This window comes from Manacus vitellinus, unplaced genomic scaffold (assembly GCF_001715985.3).
Source record: "Manacus vitellinus isolate BGI_N305 unplaced genomic scaffold, ASM171598v3 scaffold_17_pilon, whole genome shotgun sequence".
NCBI classification, from domain to species: domain Eukaryota; kingdom Metazoa; phylum Chordata; class Aves; order Passeriformes; family Pipridae; genus Manacus; species Manacus vitellinus.
In genome coordinates this window covers 4,116,924-4,133,924 of record NW_021939256.1, presented here as the reverse complement: position 1 = coordinate 4,133,924, position 17,001 = coordinate 4,116,924, and the positions used below count along the sequence as shown (strand labels likewise).

Below are 17,001 nucleotides of genomic sequence, written 5' to 3'. Positions count from 1 at the left end.
TTACTAAACTACAAAATGGACAAGTGGCTTAAAAAGATTCCTGCAAAGCAACTGCAGATCAAAGATAATACTGATAATGCCAGTAGAAGTGAACAAGAAGAAAATGATAAAGCTGGCATTTTTTCTCCTGCTAGTATGAGCTTTTCATCAGCTATGTTATGGATAAAAACAAGGATCAGCTAACGAGATCTGACAAGAAGCGAGCCAAAAAAACCCACCCCAATTACAAGTTGAAATAGAGATTTATAGCTACGGTTGCTAATAGTGAACCTTTCTCTAAAGTTGTTTTGTGCCTTGAGATGTTTGGTGTTGATAGCATATGAAGACATTGCAATTAGAAAGACGTTAAGTTAAGCATCCAGAACACGAAAACAAGCCTCAAGTGATATTTAAAGTCATGTGATACTCTGTCCAGTACTTTACATAGCTAAACATAATGATAAATGTTTAAAATCAAATTCTGATGTTTCTTTATAGGAAAAGACAAAAAGGTCCATATTATTGGGGCAACACCTGTTCTTCTTGTTGTAGTGAAAATAGCTGAAATGATACATGGAAAACAATATGACAAAAAAAGTCCATTCCTTTGTCAACATATACTGTTGAAAGATGAACTAAAGAATTGCTGAAGAATTGAAAATCGGATATTAAAACAAAGCATACAGTGTAGGAGGTTTGGTGCAGCTGGGTGAAAATACAGATGTTTCTAATGTGTTTCAGGTATTTGCTAGATTCTGTTTCAATAATGAAACAAATAAAGAAGTACTTCTTTGTAAGCTATTGAAGGAAAAATGTACTGCAGAAGATACATTCTTGGCAGTAAATGACTTCTTTAATGAGAGTAATGTTTTATGGAAAAATCATGTAAGTGTAACCACTAATGGAGCAGCTGGGACAAAAAATGTATTCTAGGGAGTTGCAGAGCTAGCATCACACATGAAATTCCTTTGCTGTGTCAGCCATAGACAAGCTCTTGCAGCAAAGCAGCTGGAGCCAAAAGTGTATGAAGTCCTCCAGGGTGCTATCGATGTGGTTAATTTTATATGTAAAAATACCTTTAAATAGTAGTATATTTACAGTACTCCCTAATGAGGTGGGGACTGACCATGAACATTCATTGTAGCCCGTAGAAGTTCACTGGTTTTCTTATGATGAAGTGCTTAAAAAGGTTGTCAAACTTGAAGATGTTACACATTTTTATTTTACAGACAAGTGTTGCAAACTTGCTGACCTTTTCTGTGATGAAAGGAAGCTGCCCATAGTAGATATTTAAAAAAAAAAAGACACACACTTAAAGTGTCCCTTCAATATGAAGGTGACATTTTAACAGTGAATGAGAAAGTCACTGCTTTAGAGAGCAAACTTGTACTATGGAGAGCACATTTTGGAAACAGATGTTCACAGCAAGGGCTCCACCCTTTACGTAATCTAAGTACTCCCTGAATCGAGCACAGCTTCTTTGAGGGAAGTTATTCTGTTCTGTATATCGTTATTTCTCGCAAGGATAAAAGGCCTTAGTAAGATGTCCTATTCAATTCCTGTAAGTTCTTTTCACACCATGACACCATATGAAGACACTTGCATGCCACTTCCTCTTGTAAAACTGAAAATTAATCTATTAAAATCTATGGTATAGCAGTTTGGAGAAACAATTGGAAACTAAGAGATGCATTGCATTGTAAGATATTCTCACTTTCTTCATTTCTCCTTTTCTATAGGGCCATTGCTTATGAGTATCACATCATCTGGTGACGTAGGGAATCAGGGCAGGGAGAGAAAGAGGGAGGATTCCCCTCCTCCTTTCTCTAATATACATTCTTAGACCCAAATGTCAGCAATAACTTTTGTATTTCCCTTACTTTGATGTGTTCATACAATGTGAAGGGGACTCTGGTTCCATGTCAATAGATCAATATCTAAACATTTATTCACACACATTAGTGATGGACGATCAGTTTCCTGAATCCTCTAATAACACCTACACTCTTAGATATTATCTGTCAAATTTTCTGAGCATTAAGATTAATAAATAGATGACAATTTAAAGAATTATTCAGGTTGCAGGATCCACACATCTAAATTCAAATATGCCTGCAGAGCTTTAACAGTAATGTTCTGTAAAAAAGAGAACATCCTTTAAACAAAATTAATGGCTTTCTCCTAACTCCCAGTCCCAGCTTCTTGCCAGAGTTTGCTTGTGTGGACTATTGGGATTATTGCCTGTGCTTCTAGATTTCTTTCTGGTTTAAAGGATCCCTCCTTACAGGCTATTAATGTTACAGTTTTGGGGGTTTTTTTAATGCTAAATGGGCGTTATCCTTCAGACCAATTAAAAACATGTAACAAATGACACCAAATTTGTATAAAACTCAGCAATAGATAAAAATTATTTTTAAAGAGATTGTCCAATTCCAGTGAGGTCAAATGTGTATCCCTAAATAATGCTACAAGGATTCTCTCCTTCCTAAGAGGGAAGCATTACATATGCTTATGAAGGTACCAAACATTTTTTATACCAGATTGTTGTTAGTTCTTGTGGGGATGTAGAAGGGTAAAGTCTGATTGCAGGTGTTTTGTGAGTTCCAAGGACAGCAACAGTAAAAAGTATTAGCACACATGGTCAAGGAGATGACCACCAGTCGATAGCAAACACACATATTTACCATCTGAAGTTGCCAACAAGTTGCCCAAAGACACAGATTGAAACTGCTTCCTTAATTTGTAGTATAAAACACTTCAAGTAATTATTAGCAACCTAGAAGATTTTGTTTTCTTACTGTCTTCTTCAGACAGTACTGATAAACTGTTTATATTTTTGTATGATTTTCCAGTCGTGGATAAAATTTGCTTTAATTTCTTAAACCAAATAGCTTGTATTAATGTGATCCTGGAGGATTTGACTGCAGAAAAAGAGAAATTGAAACTAATGAAGTGAAAAGATGCCACCATGTTTTTTTAATTACGTTGCTGTAAGAATGAGTGCAACCCCCACAAGGCTGCTTAAGACAATATGCCAAGATGTAACACAGTGCCTATTCAGAATCTCACTGAGAATAACATAAAATAATGTGCAGAATTTATTTATGAAGGACTTGATATGAGATATACCAAGAATTGTTGTGCTTTAGGAAGTTTCAAGAAAACATACTGGAAGGAAGAAATCTCAGAACACAGAAGTCTGTCAAAGGGCAATTAACAAAGGTATTAAAGGGTTCAAAAAGATATGTACAAGAGCCAGAGGAAAATCTCTTTTCTAGAAGGACTTTTCACAGGTAACTGCAGTACAGCTTCAGCCAACAATTGAAATCTCAGTGGAGGAAGTATGTGAACCAAACTGAGACGCTCAAGTACAGTAAATTATCACCACCATATGGCATCCTTCTGAGGATTCTGAAGTAAATAAAGTGTGAAATAACAGTCATACGCCATTGCAGGAAATGTTGCTGCAAGGTTTTCTTCAATATTAAAAGATGTTAATAGAGTTTTCATATTTTCTTTAATCTTGGTGAACCAAGGGATAATCCCCAAATTCCCAAATAAAGTTTAATCATCTAGTAGTCCTAGAAAATAGGATGAAAATGCTCTAACAGTGACACTTTACCTTACCAACAGCTTGCTTTACCTTAATTTAACTTTAAAAGTGAATTTAATTTAGAGTTAGCATGGCATATATTAACCTGATTAAACTAACTGGCATGGGTTAACTGAGCTATTAACTAACTCACCTAAATTCCTGCTTTCCAAAGAGGAATTTGATTATGGCTTCTACACATTATTTAGTTGCTTGGTTGTTTTAACAGAAGTAGTTACTCTCTGAAGCCTTTAGCAGAGGACAGTCATGTCTCTTATGATGAATTTGGGAAAATCAGTGTTGTAATATATGACAGAGCCAGTATCAGTTTCTAGGGGAAACTGGTGGGAGAGACAAAGAGAGATTGGAAGCAAAAATGATAGTTTAGTCTGTAAATTTCTTCTCCTTGGGAGATAGCAACTACTGTTGTTCCTTTTATGCCAGGGAGTGCCATTTAAACACTAATTATTTTTTCTGCTGCAGACTCTTAGCAACTTCCTCTCACACTCCTTTAAGCAGCCTTGAACTTCAACTTGCTGCTGCGTATAAGGAAGAGGGAACAGGACAGCCTCATGTGCTTCCCAGAAATCACAATTTGATGATTTGCATGGCACATTTTCAAAATACATATAAGTAGTTAAAATTGTATGCCTGTTCTTTTATTAATTTTGCCAGCTTTATTTTCAGTTTTATACTTTTTTCTGAGACCATAGGTGGCATTATCATACTCACTAAATGTTAGATACCATTAATTTTCCACATGATCCACTTCACTTTTTTTTTTTTTTTTACATTTTCTAGGATTGCCTCTCCTCTTTTTTGTTTTGTTTGGAAACAGAGCAGTAAAATAAAAGACATTTCTTCAGGAAGCATTCACTGATGGGTAGACTCATGTGAGGTTTCCTACAACGATTAAGAGCTGGGTGCATAGTTGCCATACAGCTCCTACAAGACTGCTGCTTCTTCCTGCAGGTATAGCATCTGCAGAAATCAGAAATCAGTGTTAAGGTTAATGTCTCTTCCTCAAAGAGGTGATTAACAACCTTTATTGAAGAAGTCTTGACATAGAAAATCTTACATATGAATGTACTGCTTTAAGAAACAGGAGAGTTTGGATGCTTGAACATCTGTCTTGTTCTGTTTCTTTATTAAAAATAATTGTTGATTATGTATTGGTTTTATGATTATTCTTGTACTGTCCTGAACCAAAAATTCATCTTTAGCTAGTAGAATCTGTTTGAGAGGGTAACCTGGTGAGTGACCCCAATTTCTTAGCAAGTCTGTGGTTTTGTCTAAGACCTATCTTCAAGCAAGTATAGTAGTTTCAGATGAGACAGAATACTCCATCATGTATATGCTTGTTTGGGTAGAGTCAAGACATCAAGGACTAATTCTTAAAGCATTCTGACTGTTCCACAACTGATGAAAATACTTTTTAGGGCATTTATTTTTCATACAGTTAAACACTGGAACAGCTGTATCCTACAAAAGTTTTAGTTGTAGCATTAAGCTGTCACTACAGGATGTCTTCAAAAGACATAGAGAACTGTCTTAATTGAATGAATATCATAGGAGGCTCTGTGAACATTCTTGAAACTATACACTGAAGTGACACTTTTTCAGAAGTTACTGCACTATAAAATAGAAAAGTATTAATTGTCTTTGGCCATTTGAACTTTCTTGCAGATCAAATGACAATAAAATTGAACTGGGGATGATTTTTTTCCCCCCCATGTCCTATGTTATGTAGCCTTTCAGCTACTCTGTGAGATAGTATGTCTATTATTTGAAATATGGAGTACTTCGAGGAGATCCAAAGGGAAGGATGTGGTTCCTATTGTGAAGACTGCCACTACTAAGACTGTGAATTTCAGCTTTCTTCTGGGTTGTGGGTTTGAAAGCAGGAAGAAAAGAGATTTCCTGTAACACCGACAGTATCTCAGTTTTTCAAGATTTCATAACTTCTCAGTTCCTCCAGTAGAGATGGGTGAGTGCAGACTCTTGATGCCAACTATTATAATCAGATTCACAATCCTACTTTCAAAGGTCTGAGCTGCTGATGTTTTGCTGTGTCTCACAAACAGAGAAGATGCAAAAAAAAATAAAATTGCACTTTTGAAATATTTGTGAAATTATTTTCATTTTTTGCATTATAAAAATAAATAAACCAAATATTGTGTCTGCACAGAGAGCTGATGCTGAAGCATTTTGACAGAATGATCAGATCAGCAGTGCTTGCATGTGCAGAAGGTGGGCTTTTAGGTTTGTAAACCAGTTGTTTCCCCAGATAATAATCCCAGTGATTACAGGAATGGTATTAGTAAGCGTCTGAGACAGAAGAAAATTAATCAGTGACTAATTATTCCTACTTTAAAGACCTCAAAAAGTTACTTTGGAAAATTATACATTAGTATGAAATTTCAATACGTTACACATTACTACTTGTACCTTCAGTTTAGTTTCTTCTAACTTTAGTTTCCAAATGGATTAAGTTTACAGTCCTTACTACAATGTGCTACAAAATTCCAGTCTTAAGAAAACAAAAAAGGATGGCTCAATTTAATAGACAAGTGCAAGTGAAAAAGGTTCTTTGAATGTAAATGATACACAATGGAGAGAAAGAGGAATATTTATTTTTAAAATCTTATTACTACTTGTCTCTGCCCAGTAATATCACTTCAGTTAGCATCCAATTTAGTTCTCTAATGTAGCAGAACCAATTTGACTCAGAAGAGATTAGAAGGTAACTTCTGTATTTTTCCAGAAGAAAGGAACATGGGGCTGAAGAATGGTTCATATGGTAAAATTTTCTTGTCTATTTATAATAGCATTATCATTTGGGCAACATTGTAATGTGATGACCTTTGACCCTAAAATGATGTCTTTTTACCATTTTTCATCTGAAAGTAGAAATAGAGACTTATGATATTTTAACCACAGGGGTTTTTTACAAAGTTGATTTAACCAAAACTGTTTGAAGCAGCGCATTGCTGCGTGAAAGTAAGTTAATGAAAAGCTTTATTAAACTGTTCTCAAACTTTATGCAAACCTCCACTCCTGAAACGCCTAAAGCCCAAATACCCCGGTGTGTTGTAATAAAGGCAAATACTCCCATAGTTCAGGCACAGAACGGAATTAAACCTAAGCTTGATATTGCTGACCTTTCGACATTTAGGAAGCCTGAGGAATGTGGATTGATATTTTTGAGGATTTCTGAAATAAGTTTGTAATAATTTCTCATCATCTGTATTCTCACAGGTTCTATAATCTCCCTTTCTTCAAAATGTCATCCAATTTTTATATTAGGTAAATGTTTCTTTCTTTTTTTAGTTTCCCACTGAGGCTTGTATTCATAGTTTTCGGTTGATAACAATACGTACTCCTGGATGCAGAGATTTTCATAAATGTTGATATAGTCCCCTGAGTTTGATGTGATTAAACCATTAGTAAACCGCTGTAGCTTTGGTACAGCAACTGAGTGCATGGTAAAACTTCAAACTTGGCCCAGGGTTTCTGAAAGAAAAAGATCTCAGATACATAAAGACTTCCAGGTTTTGCAAAAACCTCTCGATTTGTACAAACCTCCTCTAGCAGCCAAGAAGTGGCTGGAACCTGTGTGTTCTCCCTCAGCTGTTGGGTGGTCAGGTTGAGAATGGGTGCAGGAAGACAGCCCACTGCTCTGACCTTGCCCTGAGAACCCTTTATGAGAGTAAGAGATCTCTGGGGCTTCTAAGTTTCAGTGGATGCCGGTGGTACACCGGCATTTTGAGACAGGTTAGATTTTGAGGCCTGGAATTCAGCTACAGTTCAGCTGCTATATCTGAGAGTCATCTAGGCTCCATTTATGGTTAATGGAGAAATAAGAGAGGCTTTTCCAGGGTGCAATTTATCTCACCTGTTCCAGGCATATATTTATGAATGAGATGACTCATTCCTTAGAAATGCCTATTAACTTTGCCAACATCCATGTAACATCCTTCCTAGTTAGTGTTGGAATAAAAAATATTTCATCCTTCATGGATGAAGAGACTGTAAATGTATAAATGTTACTGTTGCTTTCATTCTACCTAATCAAGGAGGATTTGCATAAAGGCACTTCCTTTTATAATTCTAAATAATAGCTCTTTTCGCACTGTTAACATTTTCTTAAGCAATATTTAATTGTCATTCATGTTTGTTTGAATTATCCCTGTCAATGAATTCTACTTAGAATTGTTTTAGTAAATAGGCTCTTCCTGAGTATAATAAATGTGCTTGAAATGTGTATGTATATAAAAATTACTAATGACTACTATATGTTGTCCACCTGTAATAATGTAATTAGATGTTGAGTCCCTAATTTTTGGTTCAGTAGTCTATATTCATATTCAGAATGGTCTATTTGCTACATGAAGACTACTACAGAAATGGTTTTGAGGGTGGTGTAACAGTGTGTGTTTCAAAAGAAATTAATTTTCTTTTTCTAGGCTGTGATTTATTCTTTTCTTCTCTGCTACCATGAGACTTTTCTTCTTTTTCTGTTCTTATTTCCTGATCTAGACCAAATTCACCAATGTAAAGCAGCTTTACTATGTATTCTAAGTAGTTGTTGGGGTTTTTTTTAAATTTCTATAAGTATTTTTTTCTCTAAACACATAGTCTAAACCCTGAGAAATTTTATTTTTCAGAAAAAGATGCAGGTATAGCCTATATTTTGCTTTATATGTTCTGACTATACTCCACACATAATAATATAGAGCACCTTTATTTGTCTGCCTCCGCATTCCCTCCAAGATCAAATGTTGAGTATTTCAGCGCTCCTAGTCACTTGAATGCTTCTTGCACCAACTTTCAGTAGTCCTGTTGCATTCCCTTGCTTTAATAAACAAGCAATTCTAAACGCTTGCTTAATTACTTGCACTTCTGGCATTGGTTTATGAATTATTAAATAATCTATTCCCAATATGACCCCTATTTACTTTCATAATACCAGGCGTGAAAATTACTGTTGTATAATATTACAACCTCCAGAGCCTTTGCTTTTGTTCTGCTATCTGTAAGAGTCAAGTCTGATAAACTTGTAGAAGGATGGTTGTCCTATTTATCTGGAAGCCATCAGAAACCACACTGCCCTCAGTTTTGTAGATAGTGTCTCACACTGAAGGATCCAGGAGTATATTTTGTGTATATTTTCTTCCTCCATTTTCTTCATTGGTACCTCTGAACTCCTCATGTGAACAGATGTTATTTTTTATAGCATATATCACTAATTTTCAATCCTTGCTTTTATAGCTTGACAATATGTTACCCATTTTTTTCCCGTAAGGAATGTACTGTGTCTTTTCCCCTCTCTTCTGTACTACTGAGTTGTATGTTAACTTGTCTTAGTGTCTAATCTTATTGAAGAGAGCTTTTTTTTTCAGACCAAACAAAGTCCTGGTGAACATATTGAGCATGTTCTTAGCATGCTTGTAGATTAAGTGAAATTTAATCTGTTCATATTTTGTCATAGTGCAGATCCCTGGTTTTTTTCCCTAGTTAAATTTTTATTTCACTGTAATATGCTGGTGTCTTCCAGTACCTGATAGCAAGTGATTCACCTCTTAATAAGATGAATGGATTTTATCTTTTTCTTGCAGAGAAATCACCTTCTAACTTGAACTGTTTGTAAGTCACCTTAAAGCCCCCTAATTAACATCCCCCTACCACAAGACCCTACATTCCTATCAATTCTTTTTACACACAGCTGGTAGGTTTAACATCAGAGTTCCTGATTATGTTTAGCCACTGTGACCAAAAAACATGAGAAAGAAATTTTCTTACTTTAATTTTTTTACCTTAGAGAATTTGGGGGAAATTAGGGACACCTTACTAATAGCTAAAATAATATTTTACTCTTTCCTCTTGGTTTATTTATGCTTCATCTTTTGGTTTTGCATTGTCTCTCTGCTTCAAATAAGGTTCTACCCTGTCTCATTTTATAGTCCTAAATGAGGTATATATCAATGAAAGTGTGTCTCTCTAATTTATCCAGACAGAGTGTTTCTTGAAAGTAAGTTTCACTCAATGCTTCTAAGCCTCTAAATGTGAGTAATGTGTTTGTTTCATTGGAATGAAAATAAGGATAATTATGTTTGCTTGTAATGCATCATGTATGGTGAGATCTCTACTAATCCCAGAAATTGCAATCTGTCCCATGCAATTACTCACAATTTACATTTTGTCCATGTAGTGAGGAAGTATTTTTTTCTTATCATTCAAACATTTGTTTTGTACACATATATTTATAACTCTGTACTGAAACTCCTACATCACAGCATTTCAAAGTACACAGTATACTTTGGGCAGCAGGAAATCTTAGTAAAATATCTGACTGTGTAATCCATCTGGTCTGACCAGTTCTCATTTGTTAGGAGTCTCTTGTGGTCAGCATCTGGTAGGATTAAACTGCTCTGAATGACAAGGATTTAGTTTGCTGTACTTACATGCAGCTTTAGTGAACCAAAAGGTCATGGGAAATATCTGTTAAAAGCAAAGTAGTATTATTAATCTAAAAATTATTAAATTTATTTAGTAAATAACTGGCAGAGTTAGGATTGACTGAATGAACTGTGCCTTTGAGCATATATTTTGAAACCTAGTCTGAAACCTTGGTCAGTGGAGACCCCTGAACCATCACTAGAGTGACAATTCATCAGGAATATCACCTTTCTTTACTATTTTACTAGAGAAAAAAAAAGGATAAAATTGGCTTAAAAAAAATGAAATACTGTGGTCAAATGGATACTATTTACTACTGGTCAGCAGGTGCTTGTTCCAACTGAAGTGAGAATTCTCATTTCACCTAAAACAAGATCAACGTGTGTGCAACTTTTGTATCCTTGTGAGGTACGGGATCATTTATATATTGTATGCAGAGAATCATCATACATACTTCATATAGGAAGTAAAAAACAACCAGAATTCAGTGCCGGGGCTCTGAGAGCATCTAAAGACCTTTCTGACCAGCCCCCCAGGACCACCTCATCGTCCATAACTCTATTTCAGCTCAGCCTGGTGCCATCAGTCTGTGCCCCAGTGATGCTGTGGGAGTGTTGGTTTCTCATTCTCTCCATCACAGCCAAGTAGTTATATAATTCTCTTTACTTGGAGTTGCTGGAATGAAACAATTGCTGCTGAACTCTAAAACTGCTTGGTACTGCTGGTGATCACACTTTCCAGGACTGAAAGCATCTGCTAAACCAAAATATCCATAATTTTGTGTTCTGAGTTTCACAAATTTCATCCAAAATCAGAATGTTTGCAACAGGAATTGGCAGCTCTAGAACTGCTTTGCAAATTCTGACTTTGGACCCAAATCCAAATCAGAAGATTCTGTAGTTAAATTTATTTGAAAGAAATTAATAACCTCTGTAAAAAGAAAATCAGAAATTTCCATTCCATTATATATTTAGAGTATTTATAAAGGAAGAAAAGACCCTGAGGATGGTGAAAATAAAAGTATGGAAAGAGGAAACAAAGACTGGGAAATATAGTATAAATACCCCAGACCAGGCACAAGACGACGTGTCAGAATAGTGGTTAGAGCATTGAAAGGGGAAAAAAACCATTGCTTTCTAGAAAACCAGTGTAAACCTTGTAAATACTTATAAAGCTCTTAGTATCTTGTTGGGGTAATGGGAAAGAATCACCTTTCTTTGGCAAAATCTCCACAACACATGCATCTGGAAAATATCAAATGTGTGATCGTAGCAGTGAAGGAAAAAGTTTTTCAACTTCTTTGGCATAAAAATCTAGTAAGGTATGTCTTTTGGGAGGTTGATCAGTAGTTCAATGAGCTCTGAAAGCTACAGAGGACTTGGCTTCTAGCAGATGAGCCAGGACGTTTTAGAGAAATTTCTCAATGGCTGAATTTAAATGCATGTTACTCAGAAAAAAACCCAAACGTATGCAATTGTATTCTTCAGTTGCAGAGCTCATGAATGAGTTCTGAAAGGATGGAGTCACAGCAAGTCAGTAGACAGTCTGAAGCATAATTTTTATAATTGTCAGCTTTATGCCCACCATTGAAGCCTATCTATAAGTGTTAACCTATTTTAATAATACTTAATGTGGAATTTTTTATCACAGTTCTCATGTTAATAATGGTCTAATTTGACTAAAGAGTATTTGGGTAAATCATGTTTTCTGCTCAGAGTAGCTGAATAATATTAAACTAGTCTTTTTTTAGATTAAAAGAATGACTAGAATAGGTTTCAGCGGAAAATCAAGAAAATATCAGAAAAGCAAATCTAAAACTAAATATGTTCTTATACTGAAGAAAGTAGGACAGTATGGGGTAGAAGCATATGACACATTTGCTTGGAAAGTACAGTGCTGATAGCTAAGGAAAATATTACTTTTTGTCAGTAGCAAATGATAGTTTTAGTGAACTTTCGTACTAGGTAAACGATTTTGGACATTAGCTGAACTATGATCAAGAGAGGTCTGTTTTCTTTTGGTATCACTAATGGTTTGTTTCAGAAAAAAAGTTTTTCTTTTTATTGAGAAAAACCTGTATCGTAAGGAGCAGTTAATGGCATTGTTGGGGCTAAAATAACAATAATTCATTTTTACTAGTAAACTAGCAGAAAAAGGAGTCATTACTGATCATTTTTGTCAGTGAATATATTTTCACAGAATTAGCTTAAAAACTGATAACATCACAAAAAGATAAAAAGTTTTAACTAAAATGTTGGTGAGCTGACCATTCTGACTTGCTTCTTTAAGATAAACTATTTTTTAAATTAGAAGTTACTTATATGTCCTGTTTGTTTTAATTGTAAAAGGTTATAATGTAAAAATGCATCTTAGTGATTTTAAAGCATGGTTAAAAGGGATAAAATTACATAGAGGTCATGGAAGAAGTAATTAAGGCAGCTGTTGTAGTAATGATTGTCAGGAAATGACCCATACGGAGGGTCATCAGAAAGTATCTTCATGTGATATATAGGCTTCTAAATTTTCATGTTTAATACCACATATCTTCCATCTTCGATTTTCTGTGTTTGCTTCTGAGATACCTGTTTTACACTGTGATTTACTTCTCCTATTTCTGTCATTAAAAACAAATTAAATAGATAATCAGTGCCATGAATGTGATCATAATTTTATTAACTTAAAATTGGTGTCCCACTCTGTTCATTTCAGTCTGTAATCATGTTACAGACTAAAATTATTTTTGCTCATCTATTAGGAATGGTAATGAGAAACTAGTTTTGCAGTCACGTGGCTGGAGGAAAACCATCAATGATTAAGACAGAAAACCTTGAAGTATTTATATGAAACAAACCTCTTAAATTGGTAAGCCAGATTGCTTTGTATGTTATCTGGCTTCTTTGTGCTATTACACAGCTCAAAGAGGACGGTCTTGCCACTATTAAAAAAAAATAGGTGCAAAAATCTGTTGGTACATGGTTGTATGTGTCACCTTTAAACAACCTATACCACCTGCTGCTCCATGGTCTAAGAGAGGGGGGGGGGGCACAAAGGAGTTCATTAAGCTTTATCAGTCCCTAAATGCTGGAAACTAAGCTCTGCTGATTCATGCTAGGACCAGCTGACAGTGGTTTCAAATCAGTACTTGAGAATGTGTAAGATTTTCCTTAATGAGTCTTTTGCCTTTATAGAGTCTCAAACATCATCTTGGCTGCAACAAAGTTTTTGGTCTTAACAGCCTAGGAAATATAGGAGAATTATCCATCCCCATGGTGCAAAGTGGGAACCTACTGTGGACTCTTCACCACGCATAATAAGACTTCTTGCATAGTATAGCCATTGATAGTAGATTGTGGTCATAAAGGAATAGTGCCTTGATCAGATTCTAGACAAAATGGAAAAAGATATGCAGGTTCATATACCATTCTCAAGATCGTTACTTGTCATCACAGTGATAAATATATTCCATCTGCTTCCTTCTCACTGAATCTCAGTTCACTAGTTTGCCTTTTTCTTAACTTCTGACAGGTGAGGAATGATCTGACTGGCGTCCTTTATGGTGAAGACATCGAGATTTCAGATACAGAGAGTTTTTCCGATGATCCCTGCACAAGTGTAAAGAAGCTTAAGGTATGTGCTGCTGTTTGAGGAATAACAAGAAAGCGGCGATTTTTTTTTCCGATGAAGAGGGCTAATGAAACAAAATTTGTGTTAGAATGACATATTATTACATTCCATTGCATGATAAGATTAAAAAAATGGCATTTTGAAGGCCTGGTCCTGCTTAAGTCAATGAAGGTCCATGCGTATAGTAAATATTTTTAATAGTTCCCAATAGTGACAATAAGTAAAGAAAGTTGTTGCTGGCTTAATATTTGTACCTAAAGCCCCAATCTTAGTGATATAAGTGTGACAACTCTTGAGGCTTGGAACCAGAACCATTTTAAGGCAAATTATTGTAGCAAAGGTAAATAAATGTAGCCAAAGCATTGAGCCTCTTTCCATTAGCTTCATTACACATTTTAGATTGAATTCTTTGCTTACATCATCTGCATTATTTCATATGAATTATAGGGCAAAAAAAGGAAAAAAAATTATAACAGAATAATTTACCACCTTTTCTTACTATAATGATTTATTAGACTCCTGGCATCTCATAAAATTAAAACTATATTTTAGCATTACCATGCAGTGCAACGAGCAATAAATTATTGAACAGCAGGAGAAAGCATTTTTAAATGGTGATGGTCAAATCGTTGCTGGCACTAAGTACATCTGAGATACAATCAAAGCCATGATCCTGTAAACACTTAAATATCTGTAAAACAGGTAACAAAAATCTTAGTAAACTGTTATTAAAAAAAAAAACTCAAACAAAATTAAAGCAAGGAGTCTAGTCTGTGTAAGACTAGACTACTGAAGCTAGCTGGAAAAGTTCTGGAGCAAGGTAAATTAAGTGGGCTTTATTATTCCCACAATTTAGAAATGTAAGCTGGAATATTTAAAGTACTAATGGGTAAAGTTTATCTTTATAGGAAACCATTTGTGTCTGCCCAGATTAAGCCAGTTTGCGTTTCTTATGTGGGGTTGAAGAGACTCCGGTATGTGTTATCAGTGAAGTCCACATTTTTGACTAACAATAATGAAGGAAGAACTATTTTAACCCATAGATAATGTAATAACAAGAAAAATTCATATAAGCATATATACTTAGGCTGAAAGTTAGATGTGATTCTAGCTTTTCTGTGCGTCAACAACACACTGGGTTGTTTTATAGGGAAGACCAGAAGACTCAACTAAAAATATATTAATCTCTTGATTTCTTCTTCAAAACAAATTAGTAAAATAACAAATAAGAAATTATCCAGATAATTTCTTCTTCTTGACTGAAATATAAGGTTAGTTGTCATTAGGTACATATAGACACAATAGACATTAGGTTGGACATAGAACATAGCTATCCAATTCTAAATATGTTAATTCTTTTCTTCAAGATGTAAACCTCATATAGGTAAACTGGTATCTGCTTACTGAAATACCTTTTATTTTCATAAACACAGTTTAAATTAATGAAATCGATGATTATGTGATGGGAAGTAGAAAAATCTGGTATGATTTGCAGAAATATATTTTATACTTTTCCCAGTAACACCTTAGTTTCTACTGCATTGACCCCAGCCTCTTTGAATCACATCTGAAAGGTAAAATTAGGCTTATGGATATCTTGAAAACTCATTTTTGTGTTTACAGAAAGGGATGTTAAAGGATATGCATTTGTACATCAACTTAAATGCTTAAAAATTCTAAACATGCACAGACAAATTGTATCAGCAATAACACTTCTGCTTCCAACTTTTTTGTGTCTTGCATGCAGGACAAAAAAAAATTGCAATATATGACTGCCAATTCAATGAAACAGTTTCCATCTGATTTTCCAAGTACAGTAGGTTTTTTGAATACTGATTGAACATGATCTCTCATTCTAACAGTCAAGTTTAATTAATTTTAAAATTTTGTGCCTTGAACAGGTTTGGAAGTGGCATTGATCTCAGTAAGTGACATGCACACTAACAGGCATCAACAAGTTTTACCAGCGTGTTATGGTGCTGGGAGTTGACATCCTCTAGTTCACCTTCACCATCAGTTATTCCATAGTTAAGGTCAGGCTCATCTATAGTGCTTCAAGTGGACATTCAGGTATTTAGAAGGCAGAACATGTCAAAGTTACCCAGCTTTGTGTAGATTTATTGATAACCTCTTGACTATCAGATACATGGTAGAGAATAAGACAGAGTATCTGAGCTGTTCAATTTAGGTATTTCATAAAGAGTATGCCAAGACATTGACTTTTCCTGGCATATAAGATATTGTAGCAATCCTTCTCCGGAAAGCTCTATAATACAGCACAGTCATGTTATTCATTAGAAATGAGACAGATTAAAATCTGAGCAAAGAAGAGAAGCTCTGCAGGCTGAAAAAAATAGCTGCCTATTCCAGCATAATGTGCATCACTCAAAAACTCTGAAAAGGCTAAAGAGTGTCTCATGTCTGTGGCTGTTAGAAATGGCAGTGCAGGAGATAAGTTGTTCTTCATCCCTCGGTGGAGCATCTTAGAGGTGTTGATCCTCACTGTTTTCAGGGTTTATAGTACTCGGCTGATGGTACTACCAAATACACTTTATATTTAGTAGCTGAATAATATCCTCACCTATATGAAAGAAAGAAGGGAGCAAAAGAGTCATTAATTTTTGAGGCTGTGCTATTGTCTTTATTTTTAAAACATGTTTTTATGCAGAGGCTGCCACAACTGTGGGTAAATGAAATGTACATTATCTTGTTTGAACTTTACTCCATATGGGAACATATGTATTTCTTACTGAGGGGCAAAGCTTAAAGGCTGATATTGCTACTCTAATCTCTGAGAAGAGTAAATATGACAGCTCACCATCTGGCAAATGGTCTAAACATTGGTCTTTTTATATAAGTGCAGTTTTGGGAGTTGCCTTCCCCCAGGATGTTTTTAATCATCTTGTAGATCACCTGCCTAGTTCCATGAATTAAAAACTCTTCTGTCAAATATCTTTTAGCTCCATGCAAGCAATTTACAACTCTCTGAGAAAGACACTTGACACTTCCTGGGATCCAATGGGTGACTTCTTTGATCCCTACAAGAAAGTTCCACCGTGTTAACTTGCATCAGCTTAAGAGGGTTGATGTAAAGGAAGAGTATATCCTTGCCAGGAAATCATATTGATTTATAGTCAGTTGTCAGTATGAATGAAGGGCAAAAAAAGTTACGCCCAGAAAGTGGCTGTTGTCTTCTTTGTATAAGACTATAATGTGGGCATATACTTTGACCCACAAGCGCTGACCTTAACCCAGCTCTGACACACTTCTGTACAGACTTCATTATTCATCCAGATAAAACATCTGCAAGGGACTTGAGCTACGTCCAGTTGAATGAATTTGTAGCT

General features: G+C 35.2%; 1 protein-coding gene across 1 annotated transcript in view; it reads left to right on the top strand.

Annotated features, from left to right (window-relative positions):
* The window catches only part of GABBR2 (gamma-aminobutyric acid type B receptor subunit 2), a 370,340-nt gene that overhangs the window by 101,601 nt on the left and 251,738 nt on the right, over window positions 1–17,001 (top strand). The window contains exon 4 of the mRNA XM_018069987.2: window positions 13,556–13,657. Within this exon, the coding sequence (XP_017925476.1) occupies window positions 13,556–13,657 (102 nt within the window). The remainder of the gene's footprint in view (window positions 1–13,555; window positions 13,658–17,001) is intronic.